The sequence below is a fragment of the Mustelus asterias genome, chromosome 12 (genome assembly GCF_964213995.1).
Source record: "Mustelus asterias chromosome 12, sMusAst1.hap1.1, whole genome shotgun sequence".
NCBI lineage: Eukaryota > Metazoa > Chordata > Chondrichthyes > Carcharhiniformes > Triakidae > Mustelus > Mustelus asterias.
Genome location: NC_135812.1, coordinates 58,826,520 through 58,844,103, shown reverse-complemented (window position 1 = coordinate 58,844,103; position 17,584 = coordinate 58,826,520). Strand labels below are relative to the sequence as shown.

Genomic DNA, 17,584 nt, shown 5'->3' with positions numbered 1-17,584 from the left:
CCCAAGTTACTGAAACTCGTTAAAATATGATGACCAGAACTTTCCGACCATTCATGCCAGTGGGATCTTCCGGTCCTGCTGATGGCGCAACCTGCTGTGGGTTTCTCAGCCCTGCTGCGGGTTTCCCAACCCCGCCGCGGGTTTCCCAGCCCCGCCGCAGGTTTCCCAGCCCCGCCGCAGGTTTCCCAGCCCCGCCGCAGGTTTCCCAGCCCCACCGCGGGTTTCCCAGCCCCACCGCGGGTTTCCCAGCCCCACCGCGGGTTTCCCAGCCCCACCGCGGGTTTCCCAGCCCCACCGCGGGTTTCCCAGCCCCACCGCGGGTTTCCCAGCCCCACCGCGGGTTTCCCAGCCCCACCGCGGGTTTCCCAGCCCCACCGCGGGTTTCCCAGCCCCACCGCGGGTTTCCCAGCCCCACCGCGGTTTTCCCAGCCCCACTGCGGGTTTTCCAGCACTGTCACAGGTTTTCCAGCAGGGACAGGTGCATTAATCAGGAAACCCCGTTGACAATGGCAACCAGGAGATCCAGCCACTGGCCAATGAGAAACATGTGGCGGGTTGCACAGAAAATCCACCCCACATTTGTTTTATTTCTGTTCACCTCAGTTTTTAATAAACCCAATTAGTAACCTTTCACCTGGGATAAACGGTCTGTCACCAACAGCTATTTGTCAGTTGGAAAGATCAGTCTGGGATATTAACTTGGGGCGTGGTGAGAATGTGAAAGGTACTTTTTAAATGAAGTCTTTCTTTCAATTGTTATCTACTTTATCCACTCAATTAAATAGCCCCAATCCCTGCATTCCCCAGAGAATTCGATCATCAGTTTATGTTTCTTGTAATACCTTCAACCCCAGTTTTAGCCAGATTGGCGAATTCTTCCTAACACAAAGATTCTATTGACATGTCTGACCTCTGATAAAAACAGAGAATTGACAGAAATACTCAGCAGGTCAGACAGCGTCTGCGGAGAGTGAAACCGTGTTACTGTTTCAGGTCAACGACCTTCCATTAGAACTATCAGAGTTGAATCTGTAACTCTACTACACTGCATGAGGAAGATGGCTCATTTTACTCACATTTGCTTCAATCTTTCAAACACAACACCGGTTGAATAATTCACAGCTGCATTATCCACTCCTTCCAACACCCGACATCTCTGCTTGGTTCCTCCTCTTGGCCGTCTCTCATCTAATACGTTCTGCCAGTGATTCTTACCTGAAGTTTCAGAACCAGCTCTGCTGTGCGCCTTCGATTCCTCTCTTGTGAATCGCCATCTCAATGGTAAAGTGCCAGGAAAATAAACGCTATAAAATCCAAATGGTGTAAGGATTCAAAAGAGTCCAAAGTGATCAATGAATATCAACCAATGCTTCCTTCCCTCTGACTATTGGGGAGATTTGTTTTCAAGAGCTGGAGAATAATCAAGCTTTAATTTGCATGGTGTGTAAATCCATCATACTGCCTAGCACAGTCACTGGTATAAAGAGATAACTAAGCCATTATTTCCTTTCATTTTCATCTTGATAATGTATGAAAATGTTTTCAGTGTCCCTTTTCCTCCTTACCCCCAGCCTGTATCTGCTCCTTAGGAGGGATGGGAATATTGTGTTAGTTTAAAAACCCCCAAGTTCCAACTAATTTTCACCAACTTTTGCTTTGCTCTGACTACATGCAAAATCTCCATTCCACTGCCAAAACAAATAGAAATGCAAATAAGCAGAGTTTCTATTTCCTTGCTAGAGTGTGCACTCCCTCCCTCTACACACACATCTCACTAACATTATCCAGAGAATTTAGGCACAAATTGACAAGAGCTTTGGAATGTCCAATGGACACTGTTTAAGCATAAAACCATAAGCAGCTACGGCAGGACAGTCGCCATTTATTCACCTGGACCATTTATTCGGCTTTTAGTTCCAAAGAAGTCATATTGGACTTGAAACATTAACTTTTGCTTCACTCTCTCTCTACAGATGCTGACTGACCTGCTGAGTTTTTCCAGCACTTTCTGTTTTTATTTGGCTTTAAGATTTATTTGGAGTTGTAAGACCGCCAGAGTCCAATGTAAGACCGACCTTCCTTGTTTCACCAGTCAGCAGGGCTGCCTGCTCAATAATGGCAAGCTTACAGAGTGTGTTCGCTCAGGTATTGAATACCATGCCTTCCACAGAAAAAAAAATAGAACTTAAATTTACAACGCACCTTTCATAAACTCAGTACCTCCCAAAGTACTTTACAGGCCATCAAGTAATCTCTTGAAGCACAGTCACTGTTGTAATGTGGGAAACCACAGCTATTTGGCACACAGCACGATCCCACAAACAGCAATGTGATAATGTCCAGATAATCTATTTTAAGGATGGTGTTTCCAGCCAGGCCGCCAGGGAGAACTTATCTGCTCTTCTTTAAAGCGTCAATGGACTTTGGTTTCACACCTCACCTGAAAGGTAGCTCCTTCGACAGTGCAGCATTCCCAATGTATGGCACTGCAGCATCAGCCTAGATGATGTGTTCAAGTCTCTGGAGTGGGATTGAACCTACATCCTTGTGACTGCGGCACAAGAATGTGACCAACTGAGCCACAACTGACACCTTAACATTGACTCTTAGTCCAAATTCCTCCTTGCCCACCCGTTTATTGAAGAGAGATTTTGCGAACTCCCCTCAAGGTGATAAGTGTGACCATTGCATTGAGGCCCTGACAGCGCTGCTCTCACAGCACTGCAAGATCCAATGCCCTTCAGGGACTGAAAGCAGGAGGTGAGAATAAAAAAAAGAGCTCCACTGGGCCCTGTGGGCTGGAAGTGCAACTTGGGAACTGCCAGCTAAGGTTTGGAATTCATCCCAAGAATGACAGGGAAGCTGGAGTTTATTAAACTCCAGTGGCACAGTAGGGCGGCACGGTGGTTAAGCAGTTAGTACTGTTGCCTCACAGCGCCAGGGATCCAGGTTCAAGTCCCAGCTTGGGTCACTGTCTGTGTGGAGTCTGCACATTCTCCCCGTGTCTGTGTGGGTTTCCTCCGGGTGCTCCAGTTTCCTCCCACAGTCTGAAAGATGTGCTGGTTAGGTGCATTGGCCGTGTTAAATTCTCCCTCAGTGTACCCGAACAGACACCAGAGTGTGGCAACTAAGGGATTTTCACAGTAACTTTATTGCAGTGTTAATGTAAGCATACTTGTGACACTAATAAATAAACTTTAACTTTAAATTTTAAAACTATATGTTTTCAGGATGTGACAAGACCATCCAGAGTTGTCTGGAAAAGTGATCCCCATCCCCTGAACTTCAACAACTGCAATCCATGCTGGTGATGGTGATCTCCCGATGGCCTAAGACATGGAATTCCAGGATTTTGATATCGCCTTAACTTGTTAACAAGGAGAGAAAGGTGTTGGGGAAGAGACATCCTGAGTTGCCTTCTGCAGTACTGACCGGTTCCAGATCAGCAATGAGGCCTTGGGGCAAGTTCCTCTACCCTTCTCTAGCTCTGTTAAGCACCGGGGAACTGAAAAGAGGGATATAATTAATTTGGGTTAGTCTCATACACCCTGGCCCACTCCCTTCTACCTCATGGGATGAAAATACTTACGCTTCTCCGTGTACCTAGCTTACAGCAGCAAATCGCTTCACAAATCCCCAACAGGATCTGGGCGACAAAAAACAAAAACACAGCAAAGCCACTCCTCAACTTCCCCATTTTGAAGCTTCTTTTCTGCTCAACAGTGGAGGAAATGAGCCACAACCAGAACAAATTCAGCTTACCTGCGTGTCATGGGTCTGCGATCATGCAGGCTCCCTTTGCTGTAGCTCAGCTGTAGTCAGCCTGGGCATGGTGCCCCGACCCTTGGTGCGTGGTTTAGCAGTGTTTGCAATTTTTGTGTTGTCTCGGAGATCACCATGTACAAGCACAAATGTAGAGGAAGTGCTGTAAGGGGTTCAGGAAATGAGAGCAAACCACAGTCAATCTCAAGACGTTTACTCATTCAGAAACACCAGCACTTAGTAAACGGAACTGCTAAATGAAGAAAGACCAAGGTGCATCTGATTTGCTTTCTATCATGCCGCATTGAATCATTCTACAAGCATCGGTAGCAAGGCCAGCATTTGTTACCCATCTGTAATTGCTCTTAAACTGGTGGTGGTAAGCCATCTTCTTGAACCACCACAGTCCATGTGATGTTGAGAAGGAAATTCCAGGATTTCATGTGGATTGGAGGGGATCTTGCAGGTGGTGGTGTTCCCAGACATGTTACCCTTGTTCCTCCAGTTGGCAGAGGAATGTCCTGCCAAAAGAACCTTGGCAGCTGCTACAGTGCATCTTATAGATGGTACACACTGCTGCCACTGTGCATCAATGGTGGAGGGAGTGAATGTGTCAGCTGCGGGATGGGGTGTTTTGTCTTGAGTAGTATCAAACTCCTTGAGTGTTGCTGGTAGTCACATGATACACTGTAGGAAAGAGTATAAATGAGCAAATAATAGGAGCATGTAAAAAGAATAGAGCATTATGGGTGACTTTAATCTTCATGTTGATTGGGTTAATCAAATTGGAAAGGGTAGCTATGACAACAAATTCAGAGAGTGCATTAGGGATAGTTTCCTAGAGCAATATGTCATAGAGCCAACCAGGGAACAGGCTATCCTGGGTCTGGTAATGAGGCAGCTTTAATGAATGACCTCAGAGTAAAATATTCCCTAGGAAGTAGTGATCATAACACATTAGAATTTAATCTTCAGTTTGTGAGTGAGAAACTTGGGTAAGAAACAACTGTGCTTAACTTAAATAAAGGGAATTACAACGAAATAAGGATAGAGTTAGTTAAAGTGAACTGGGTAGATAGGTTAGCAGAAGAGACCATAAGCAAACAGTGGCAGACATTTAAGGAGGTAATTCATGACATTCAGCAAAAGATTATCCCAGTAAGCAGGAAAGATTCTAAGTGAAGGATAAATCAACCATGGCTAACCAAGGAAGTTCAGGAGAATATTTAGTTGAAAGATAAAGCACATAAGGAGGCAAAAGTCAGTGACAGCCCCGAAGGCTGGAATAAATTCAGAATCCAGCAAAGGAAGACAAAATAAAGAGAGAAAATAAACTACGAGGACGAACTAGCGAGGAATATAAAAACTGACTATAAGAGTTTCTTTAAATATATGAAAAGGAAGAGAGAGATCAAAGTGAACTTAGGCCCTTTAGAGAAAGAATTTGGGGAGATAGTTATGAGGAACAAGGAAATGGCAAGAGGAGTTAAACAGATATTTTGCATCAGTCTTTATGATGGAAGATACTTCAAACATTCCATTAATACTAAGGAATACGGGGGAGGAATTAAGTACCATCACCATCACTAGAGGAGTAGTATTAAACACACTAATGGGGCTAAAGGCAGATAAGTCCCCTGGCCCTGATGGATCCTAAGATCCTAAAAGTAGATAGTGGATGCATGAAGTAGTACTGAGGGATTGGAAAACTGCCAATGTTATGCCCCTATTCAAAAAGGGAGGGAGGCAAAAAGTAGGCAAGCATAGACTAATTAGCCTAACATTTATTGTTGAAAAAACGGTGGAATCAATAATTAAGGAAGTAATAACGGCACATTTGGAAAATCATAATCTAATCAAGCAGAGTCAACATGGCTTCGTGGAAGGGGAAGTCTCAAATCAGAGAGGATAGAGGGGAACCAGTAGATGTGTTGTATTTAGATTTTCAGAAGGTGTTTGACAAGGTACCTCACAAAAGGTTAAGTCATAAGGTAAGAGCTAATGGTGTTGGAGGTAGTATATTGGCATGGATAGAGAATTGGCTAATGGACAGGAAACAGCAAATGGGAATAAGGGGTTCCTTTTCAGGTTGGTGATTTGTAACCAGTGGGGTTCCACGGGGATCAGTGCTGGGGCCGCAGCTGTTTATAATATATATTAATGACTTGGAGGATGAAAGCGAATGTACTGTAGCCAAATTCGCAGACATCACAAAAATAGATGGAAAGGCAAATTGTGAGAGGGATACAAACAGTTCACAAAGAGATATTGATAGGTTAAGTGGGCAAAAAGTTGGCAAATGGAGCATAATGTGGGAAAATAGGAAGTTGTTCATTTTAGAAGGGAGAACAAAAGAACTGTATTATTTAAAAGGAGAAAAACTGCAGAGAGCTGCAACACTTGGGATACTTGTGCATAATAAACAGAAAGCTAGTGCACAGGTACAGCAGGTAATCAGGAAGGCTAATGGAATATTGGCCATTATTTCAAGGGGGTTGGAGTATAAGAGCAGGGATGTGTTGCTGCAACTGTACAAAGTACTGATGAGACCACATCTGAAGTATTGTAAGCAGTTTTGGTCCCCTTATTTGAGGAAAGATATTGGGTGGAATTTTCCCCCCAAAATTCCAAGGGCATCTTACAACTTCTCCCCGCCCCTTGATCGGCATGACGAGGTGGTAAGATTGCACGTGAAGCGAAAAATCGTAAACACGTCCGGTTTCACACCAGTTCCAATCTTACCAGCCACTTTTTCTGAACAGCTTCACGCCCAAAATTGGTGAGACGCACATTAGCATGCATTTGAATGGATTTCAATATCATTAGCAAGTGTGGGCGTAATCGTCTCCCCTGCCACATGTCTCATCAGTCAGACATCACACCGGTGAGAATTACAGCTGCTCTGTATAAGTCTGGTTCAGGCACAGCAGTGACGAAGGTGAGTTAGGAGGTGAGTGCCACTGAGCACCAACATCTTCCGCCTCTATGCATACTTTACCTTTTTGGTCCGAGTCCTGCACTTTGTTATCCACTTCCTCTTAATATATTGGTGAAACGTCTTTGAGTTCCTTTTGATTTCACTTACTCACAATCTCTTATGCTCCCTCTTTGTTTTCACAATTTCTTTTTGATTTCATTCCTGCACTTTTTATACTCTTCTTGGTTTTCTGTTGTATTGAGTTCTGGGTGTCCGATACAAGTTCTTTCTTCTGCCTTATAGAATCCCGAGGGCAGCACAGCGCGCAGCACTGCTGCCTCACAGCGCCAGGGAACCGGGTTCAATTCCTGGCTTGGGTCACTGTCTGTATAGAATTTGCACATTCTCCCCGTGTCTGCATGGGTTTCCTCCGGGTGCTCCGGTTTCCTCCCACAGTCCAAAGATGTGTGGGTTAGATTGATTGGCCATGATAAATTGCCCTTTAGTGTCAAGGGGACTATCAGGGTAGATGGGATTACGGGGATAGGACCTGGGTGGGATTATGGTCGGTGCAGACTCGATGGGCCAAATGGCCTCCTTCCGCACTCTAGGGATTCTATGATTCTACAATCCAGAAGGCCATTCAGCCCATCGAGCCTGCATCAACAACAATCCCACCCAGGCCCTATCCATGTTGCCCCACATATTTACCCTCCTAATCTCCCGACACTAAGGGGTAATTTAGCATGGCCAGTCCACCTAACCCACACATCTTTGGACTGGGAGGAAACCGGAGCACCCGGAGGAAACCCACGCAGATACGTGGAGAATGTGCAAACTCCACACAGACAGTGACCCAAGCCGGGAATCGAACCCAGGTCCCTGACTATGTGGCAGTAGGACTAACCACTGTGTCACCATTCCACCTATATGTTACCCCATATGTTCCTCAACATTCAGAGGGCTCTGGATTTGACCATCCCACCCCTATTTCTTTGTGGTATGTTTATTCTGAAGCCTCCCACTGCTCTGATACCGATTTTATTTTCAAAACGTAGCTGCTTCCAGGCAACTTATGCTATATTATCTCAGTAAAACTGGCCTTGCTACAAGTAGAACTTTAACTCTAGTTCTATTTTTGTCCTTTACCATAATTATGTTAAAACCGAACTGTGATCACTATCGCCCACTGCTTCCCCTTCCAGCCACTCAGCTTCATTTCCTCAAAGACTAGAATCACACCCTCTCTTGTTGGACTGGCTAAAAAGGTTCCCCAGAATGCACCTCAGAAATCCTGGTCCCTCCATTACTTTCATACTAAAACTATCCCAGTGCTGGCCCTGTTGATATAAAAACTGTCCCACGTCCCCCAGAATCAGCCCTGATGCCCCATGAATCTAAACCCTCCCTTCTGTACCATCTCTTCAGCCATGCATTCATCTGTTCCAACCTCCTATTTCAATACTCACTAGTGTGTGGGAGTAATCTGGAGATTACCACCTTTGAGGTCCTGCTTTTTAATGTCTTTCCCAATTCCTTCCTCCCTGTTCCTACCCAGATCTTTCATACCAATGCGGACCCATGACCTCTGGCTGTTTCACCCCCACCCCTCCAGATGTTCTGCAGCCACTGTGACATCATAGAAATCATAGAATCATAGAAACCCTACAGTGCAGAAGGAGGCCATTCGGCCCATCGAGTCTGCACCGACCACAATCCCACCCAGGCCCTACCCCCACATATTTACCCACTAATCCCTCTAACCTACACATCCCAGGACTCTAAGGGGCAATTTTTAACCTGGCCAATCAACCTAACCCGCACATCTTTGGACTGTGGGAGGAAACCGGAGCACCCGGAGGAAACCCACCCAGACACGAGGAGAATGTGCAAGCTCCACACAGACAGTGACCCGAGCCGGGAATCGAACCCGGGACCCTGGAGCTGTGAAGCAGCAGTGCTAACCACTGTGCTACCGTGCCGCCCTCATGATCCTGTCACCAGGGAGACAACAAATCAATTTGGACTCATGTATGTAGTGTGAGATTAGTGTACCTTTAAGAGTTTTTTAAAATCATATTCTCTGTCGCTCTCATTGTGGCACCAGGTTGTCTAGCAGGAGCCCTTTCATTGCTCCTTAGTGGTTTTAAAGGGGGTTGTTTATTTGTACTTTGGGAATTAGCCTTGTGATCCTGCATTATCAGGAGGAAGAATGTTTGCCGGTCAGGTGACAGGAGCGCTTTCATTTTCAGTTCTGAGCTGCAAGTTTTGATTTTTTAGAAGGGACATCAAGCTGGAAAAAAGTGTGCGTCTCTCTCTCTCTCTCTCCCCCTGGTTTGAGAAATTCTGCTGTTTAGCGGAAAGCCTTCCTGGAGTAGAAAATCTGCTGTTGGTGGCTTGACCAGAGAGTCTCCCTGGTCTGCAAAGCTGTTCGGACTTCAAACTGTTCTGAGCGTATCAACAGAACTGCAGCATTCATCCAAAGGACTCTGTTCCAGTATCGCTTGAGCATCAGTCTTTGCTGTATTAAACCTGTGAAAAGGGTTTTGTCTAAAGGAATTTTTGGTTGGAACATCTTAGATATATTTGTTAAGGGTTATACATTATTGTGGTTGTTTTGGTTTTGTTTGTGATAGGAATTATTGCTATTTTCTTTCCATACATGTTAACTATATTCTTAAATAAAAACTTTGGTTAATAAAAGCTCCCTAGTGGGTAATTTGAATTATACCTGAGGTGAACCATATCAGGCTTGTCCTAGCCAAGTTTAAGATGCAAAACTTATGATGCAGGCAGGCTTCATAAAACACTGGAGTTTCTGACTTGAACCATAACAGTAGCTGCAAAAATACCAGTCTGCTTTGCTAAGTATAGAATGACCCAACACCATTTCCCTTCCAGTCTTCCTTGTATCCCACTGCACATCTGAGCCACCCATGGTACTATGGGTTTGGCTCTGGCTGCACTCCCCAGATGAACCATCATTCTCATTATATTCAGAACTGAATACAGCTTGGAGAGTGGAATGCACTCAGGAGACTTCTGATCAAAGTATCTATTTCTCACAGTGCGGCATGGTGGCACAGTGGTTAGCACTGCTGCCTCACAGCGCCAGGGACCCGGGTTCGATTCCCAGTTTGGGTCACTGTCTGTGTGTAGTTTGCACTTTCTCCCCATGTCTGCGTGGGTTTCCCCCGGGTGCTCCGGTTTCCTCCCACAGACTGAAAGACGTGCTGGTTAGGTGCATTGACCCAAACAGGTGCTGGAATATTGCGACTAGGGGAATTTCACAGTAACTTCATTGCAGTGTTAATGTAAGCCTTACTTGTGACTAATAAATAAAACTTGAAATAACTTTTTGACTGTCTAGTAGTCACCTATTTCCTGTCTCCCTTTACATCAATAATCTGTGGGGTGACCACATTATGAACGTACTATTTATTTTTTGGAGTGTCAGCGCAGACATGGGCTGAATGGCCTGCTTCTGCACTGGAGGGATTTTATGCACATAGCTCTCAACGTCGCAGATGCACAGCAGTGATGAGCTGCTGCAACCGACAATTCCTGCAAAAATAGTTATCCACGACATGGGAAATGGCCTGAAGTTCCCACAGTGCACATGTGCACTCTCAAGGTTGGAACAGCCATGCCATTTCTCAGTTAATAAGCTTTCTACTAGTAATAAATTTAACTATTGTGAATAAACCTTTGTCAGCATTAATATAACTCTTAATAAACCTTATCGATAAACATGACTAATACTTAATACACCTTATTAGTAATAAACCCTAGTTTATGCACCTGTTAATGCTCTAGTTTAGATCAGAAATACTCACCAGCCAATTACCTACCTGCCTCCCTGTGATGATACACCTCAAATTTTCTTTCCCAGTTCGAGCTCTGACTGGAAAACTACTCCTGCTAGCCTCGCTGTTCCTCGCCTCACATTGAGCTTTTGACTTCCCTCTCTGCTCTTTATAACTCCCCTGCTCTTGCCATTTCACAGTAAGAGTTTTAACAACACCAGGTTAGAGTCCAACAGGTGTATTTGGTAGCAAAAGCCATTTCAGCCAGACATTAAATTGATCTCTCTGATGCACGTAAAAGATTCTGTGGCATTATTTCAAATCAGCGACGTTATCCCCAGTAACTTTTAGGCTGGATTCCGACTTACAGGCGTTCAGTCATAATCCTACAGATGGTAGCTTCACACCATTGGCTCCTCTGCCAAGCACATATACCAAATATCCGAACCTGCGGTTCCTCTCGTAGCTGAGCAGGATTACTATTGCAACAATACTTTGTAATCATCAGTAAGGCAAAACTAACCTGTCTCACGACGGTCTAAACCCAGCTCACGTTCCCTATTAGAGCTCACTGTGAACAAGTTTGTTGTATTATTTTCAATATCACAACCATGACTACAAGTGTTGGCTGTGAAGTACTTTAGAATGTCAGGAAAGGCAAATATTTTCTATCTTTCTTTACTCAGTCAGAATTATTCAGAAGTCTGTTGGATAAGCTGTTGAAGATCTCTTGGAACCAAAGCCAGGCAGGGAGATCCCCCCGCAGTGCCACGGACAACACACCTCCCTCAAAGAACACAACTACCAAAACAAATCAACTGCCCAGTTGTTTCATTACGGGTTCCTTTCAGTGTGTAGATGTGGTAGCAATATCACCCACATAAGTCACTGCCTATGAGATACATCAAAATATTTCTATTTACTATAAAGCAGTCATTGGAAATACTGGCAGAATATTTAAAAACATGGAGTGAGTAAAGGCCTAATGAGCCTCTTTGATAGAAATATAAAGCCCAGCAAATGTGTAAGAAATTGCTTTGGTTTTTCAATCTTCTCCCTCAGACAACAGGGATAATAGTACCCCCAGACAGAAATCAGTGTGTGGGTGCAATTTTATGTTGTGACACTGATGGGATCAAGTACAGCTGAATTTACACTTGCGATTATACCTTTAAGATATATATTTATATCAGGTTTCTTCTAAGAAGCAGTGTCTTGTTGCAAGGAATCAATTTGTCTGAAAAAAGATGCAGCTCCATACTGAGACTGCAGGATAATTTATTTTAGCTAATGGTGTGTTTGTCTAAACAGAGTTAATACATTTATGTTTGCTTAGGTTTCCTTTGGGGTTTCAGAGTAGAGTTTTGGTTGGGTTGATTGACAGGGTCTGTGTGCTAATGGGAGGAGCTAAACTTGCAAGATGATACACAGTTTCTCTTTCATTTTCAAAACAGTCACGTTCCTGCCTGGTTCTGAAGGAGCAAGATGTCTCTCTCTGTCTCTCCCCAGCAGTGGTCTGAGAGCTCTAGGACTAGCAACCTGAGTGCAAGCATGTAAGCCTGTGTTTTGCTAACTGATTTCAAAGAGCGGTGCCTAAGTCTGTAAGAGGAATATTGCTTGAATTGCAACCCAGAGCAGTTAAGAATTGTACTGTATCAAGTTTAAGCATTGTTGAATTGGTAAATATTAAGCTAATTCAACTCTTATAGTTAAGCGTGTTGTTAAATAAAGTTTGTTCTGATAAAAGCTTCCCAGTTTGTCAGTAGAATCGCGTCTGGAGTGAAACCTCATATCCTCACATTAATGCAAAAATAGCAAATAGTTGGAGTCTAATCTAACTTCATAACATACCTTGGAGTTTCTGATCTGTACTCTTAACACACTCCATCCATTCCATGCTCCACTGAAGATAATGGTCAATATAATATGGGAGGTAAAGCCATCATTCTCTTACTGCCCCTTATGTTCGAGTAAAATTATCCCTGGATTTCACTGATCACTCTAAATTTTCAGTGAAATTACTCCCAACTGAAAAATTGCAGCCTGACAGCAGTGGAAATGACTCCACGTGGCAGACTTGCTTTCCTCTGCAACCTGTCACCCTCTCAATTTCCTCTCACCTGAGAGTCAGTTCAGCCATGCTCAGTTTAATAGGCTGATCTGCTGAATTTATTCTACATAAATAATCCTTACATCTACTGAGAAATCAAGGAAAATTATGGATTATGCTCACCTGCCTTTTCCAAATGTTCAGAAACTATTTCCTCTCATGGAATATTCCATCTTTTGTTTCTTCTCCAGATGCAAAAATGAGTCAATCAACTGCTTTTGTTGGGAGGTCAGTTTCTTCTCTGTTGTTGAGGGGTGTTGTTGCTTTAATCTCATATCCATTAGTGGTCAAAACCCAAGGCAAATAGTCTTCTTACATTTACATCTCAGGATGTCGGGCACGGATCACAACCTCAAGTTTCTTCTTATCCAATTAAAATCAGTTCAGTTTTCAGTCCTTTCTCTAACTCAAATCTTTATTGAGTTCCAAACTTACCAGTATAACATTTCTCTGCTGTGTCTGAAACTCAACGTGGCAAAACAGCCTAAAGCGCTCCATAGAAACCCCAACGTTTTTTGCAAACATAATAATTATTCATCACATATTTGCACATTATCATGTTATTTTATTAATCATATATTAATATTTCACAATATCTAGTGGCACATGAAGTGCGGCACCAGTTACATTGGTAAAATCTGGACGGTGTCAAGAAGCAACATCATTTCCTCGCCAGAGATCAGAGGAAATTCCTAGTTGAAACACTCATGCAGTTTTAATCCTTAGGATCATATATTTAAAAACTCAAGAAAATTATTCCCAATACTGGCATTTGTACAGGTAGACTCGTGATGATGGTTTGACTCGTGGTCTGAGCAGCACTCAGACTTGGGTCACCCAGAACAGTTCGTACCGACCTGCTCCTCCATCGTAGGGGCAAAACCCTTAAAATTAGAGCCGCTAACTTCTTCAGGTTTGTGCTGGATCAGGCTTGTTTTGCCTGATTTTACTAGCTCCTCCTCCCTGTTCCCAAGCACCATCTCCCCACGATGTCCGTAGTCTGAATGTGCAAACCCTGCCAGCCTGTGACTAAAAAATAATTCCTATTATTAAACCATTTAGCTTTCTCTCCTGAACTGTCGATGATTTATGCTGATTATTCACACTCCAGCGTGGAAATTGGGTCAGGGAGAATGTGAGAGAGATGCACAGACAAGGACTGAGGCTATTCGTTCAACCCAACATTTGGTACTTGCAGTTTAGCATGAAAACAAAACTATTTTAAAATAGCGTTACTTAAAAAAAAACATTGGGATCATTAATGGAGCACGTGGAGGTTTCAGGAGACGGCACTGGATGAAAGATCACACAACAGTAAGTGCAGCTGCTCCAAATCTACCATAACCAGCACAAGTGGAGCCCTGCCCAGTCCACAGTGCCGGGTCCTGCAGCCTATCCCTGTCTGTAAAGGCTCCAATCAATTAGAAGCATCATGAGCTATTCAACATAATAGAAATCAAACTACAATTTTAAATAAGTTTAAATTAGTGCAAAGATGTGTAGGTTAGATGGATTGGCCATGGTAAATGCGTTGGGTTACAGGGTTAGGGCAGGATGCTCTTCGAAGAGCCGGTGCAGACTCGGTGGGCCAAATGACCTCTTCCTGCACCGTAGATATTCTATGGATTAATCTTAATGCATTAATATGAGACAGGATTACATGAGACAGGATTACCACTCCATCATTAAGCGAGTGTTAAGCTGGGCACCTATAGCTTCTTAATTTCACAAGATGTGAACAGAAAGTTACAGTAAAAATCTCCCACAGCAAACAAACACTTACAATTTTACTTCACCCACAACCCGAGGAGTCTGACGAATATAAACATCTTGTTGTAGTTCATTCCACAATAATATCAGGCCCCAGACCAAACAAAATCCGAGCCACATTCAGCAACAATGCAAATTAGGATACAGAACAATCCAAACAGACAGACAGCGACCAACACTGCTAGAGACAGAGAGAACAGGAGAGCGTTCTGGATAAATTAATGACAGCATGATCCACAGAATTAATGGTAAGCAAAAAATTTAGCACAAGTATCTGAAACTGCTCCAAAGTTACTCAGTCGTATCTGCTGCATAGTGAAGTGCACAGGAAAAGTGACAGGCACAACATAAACTGGGGCACAGTACCCATTTCTGAATTTGTTGATAATATAGGAGACTATCCTGGAAACTAAGTTATTCAAGAATAATCTTCATGTTAATGGGATTAAAAATGGATACACCTATTATTACAATTGAGGTTTAAAAGATTATGATGTTTCAGGGCTGTATCTTTAAATTTAGGGTAAATGAAGGAGGCCACGTGACCTATCCTGAAGTCAGACTGGGTGGTTTGATTAAGGGACCAAAGGTCTGCTTTGATTGTTTAACTAGGTCAGTGAGAGGTATTTATGCTTGGAGACAATGGCAGCAGTGAGTCGACTCTGAGTCTCCTAAAGTCCCAGAAAAGTATTGAGGGTACTAGGTTGCAAACAGCTGTGCTGACAACTGCCCTTGGTTTCGAAGATGAAAAGGGAATTGGGCTCCTTATTATAGCTGGTACCTGGATTCAATGCTAATGTATTTCACATTGCCTTGGGGAGAGAGGGCAAGAGAAGCCATTTTTTGAGCTCAGGTTACTGGCTTCCCTACAAGTTAAGAATCTCAGACAAGAGTTCTGTGTGGTCAGCAGATAGAAGGGCTGCTCGGCATTGCGAGCTACCACAGCCAGGTGTGGTCTCTAATCAAAGAGATGCACGCTGCAGCTTTCTGAGGATTCCAGGGGATTTGTCATAGCCTGGCTAGTGGGAAGAGGAATCATCAGAACAGGCTCTACTGCTAGTGATGGAGTTAAGAAACTCTCTGAAAACTGAGAAAGGTGCCTGGAAACGGTCACTTCCAGTTACTACTCGGTGAAACAGGAACCCATTAGAAGTTGGGCGCAACTATGGACTGTTTGCTACATTAGCTGTAATTCTGTGGAGAGTGGGATGGGTATTAAGTATAAAAGGGGGATGTTATTTTCTGTGGTTTAAAGTATAAACTGCCTACAATTGGTCAATAATATTTTGAGTCATTTGTTACAGTAAAAGTTTTGAATGTCTTTCTTTCAGGTAGTAACTGGAAGTTTGAATCCCTTTTTAAAAAAGTTATCAGTCTCTAAGAAGTTTATAACACTGAATTGATAACATATGATGAAATCGGCAAATTACAGACATCCAAGGAACTTGCATATGCTGTTCCATTTTTACAGGTATACTTATTTCCACAATGTTCACTGGTCCAACAATCTTGAGGAACCAGCTGAGATTGCGATCAGCATCCAATCAGCTGCAACAACATTAAGAACTTGTGTGGAAGCCGATAAAGTGAAAATGTTGCCATCTGCAGTAGCTGTATAGTGGAACCTGTCCTCAATGACACACTGAAAAGATTGGACAACCAAAACTACTGGGGTCAGGTGCATGATTGTCGTGGATCTGCATGGATTTTGAGTATGCTGTCCTGTGTTTTAAGGTTTAAAAGGGCTTGATGCATTGAAGGTCACCAGTAGTTTATTAATTAGTAAAATGTTTATGGTTTCCGAATAGCTCCTGTATTTTTTCCAATACCGGTTATTTAGGACCACGAATAAAATGTCTATTCAAAATGTTTGCTGCATTTTTTAAAAAGCATTTTTAAAAACTTTAGTTGCTTTACTATTTCAAACAAAAACAGCAAATGCTGGGGAAACTCAGCAGGTCGGACAGCATCTGTGGAGTGAGAAGAGAACCAACGTTGAGCCTTCGCCAGAGCTGGTTTCAGATTCCAGTATCCGCACTATTTCACTATTTCAGTTTATGCCAAGTTAGAGATGCCACAGTAACTGCAGCAAAAAACTGTTTGCTGTAGGTTCACCTTCCTACCGAGAGGGGGCACTGGTGTACTGAAAAAGCTGTATTCATTCCAAGTATGCAATGTACGGTGAAACTTTTAGTTCCAGGAGACTTGAAAAATGGATGTTTACTCCACTAACAAAAACAAAGGGCAAAAGAGAGCACGGGAATACCTTCTGATACAGGCTCACACAGATAATTAGCAACATAGCAAAATGCTACACGCATGTAGGGGAATGGTCGTACAATCTGGCAGCTACAAGACTAATCTCCCCCAGGTTGGAAACTACCATTATCCCCCATTCCTGAAAGGAAACCTGAAGTCCATTTACAGAGCAGTTTCTGATCTCTCCCCAGCCTCTCATAGAGCTTTTGCCTTAAATGTTTTCGCTTCCCAATTGACGCTGACTTTTGTCCCTCTGACTCACTAACGTAGAGTAACCACACCTAGAGCTGGAGAACAACTAGTCATGACCAGTATGCAAAACGTAACTGCAAATATTGAAGCAAAAAAGTGTAGAAGTGGTTCAAATCTGCCACATAGGGGAAAGAATTAGGTTTTCTTTGATTTGCACCCTGTTTCTGGTTCCCATCACTACCTGACCTGCTGCAAAACTCTGAGGAAAGGAGAGCATTGATGGCGAAAGGGGAGGTGGAACGTTGCCCTGGAAGCTCTAGTTAGGAATGGAAACCTAAGGCAATTGCTGTCATGCTCTGCTGTGTTACGGCTGGTGCAACCCCACAAGGTAGGGGAAATGGTAGATATAAAATTCACAATTCTGAAGTCCGATTACACAGAGATTACACAAGGGAGGGGACAAGAAAATGATCACAATCGCAGTAAAGCTCTCGACCTGGAGACTGTAGAAAAGGGATACAATTCCAGTCGGACCAACATTCGAGAACCGAGACTGAGGAGTCAAGAGGCTCAAGATCAAAATTAAAGGTTTGGAGTCTGATCTGCAGCTTGGTTCAATTTCCTGGACAGCCAACAATCAGCACAGCCTCACAGTTTGGATTGCAGAGGCTTCAGATACTTGTGGAATGACTTGTGAACCTAGGAATGGGAAAGAAATAATCAGTCCTCAGTAACCTAACAACCTCCAACAGTGATCAACCTTCATGA

At 43.4% G+C, this 17,584-nt stretch overlaps 2 protein-coding genes across 3 annotated transcripts in view; both read right to left on the bottom strand.

The window, feature by feature from the left end:
- Positions 1-3,628, bottom strand: part of pik3cg (phosphatidylinositol-4,5-bisphosphate 3-kinase, catalytic subunit gamma) — a 55,377-nt gene extending 51,749 nt beyond the window's left edge. Inside the window, exon 1 of the mRNA XM_078225894.1 lies at positions 3,590-3,628. The gene's annotated coding sequence lies outside the window, so the exon portion shown is untranslated. The remainder of the gene's footprint in view (positions 1-3,589) is intronic.
- Positions 3,629-13,146: 9,518 nt separating this feature from the next.
- Positions 13,147-17,584, bottom strand: part of acox1 (acyl-CoA oxidase 1, palmitoyl) — a 54,171-nt gene continuing 49,733 nt past the window's right edge. For both annotated transcript variants that reach the window (XM_078225300.1, XM_078225299.1), the window contains exon 14: positions 13,147-17,515. In XM_078225300.1, coding sequence (XP_078081426.1) covers positions 17,465-17,515 — 51 coding nt within the window. In that variant the 3' untranslated portion in view covers positions 13,147-17,464. The remainder of the gene's footprint in view (positions 17,516-17,584) is intronic.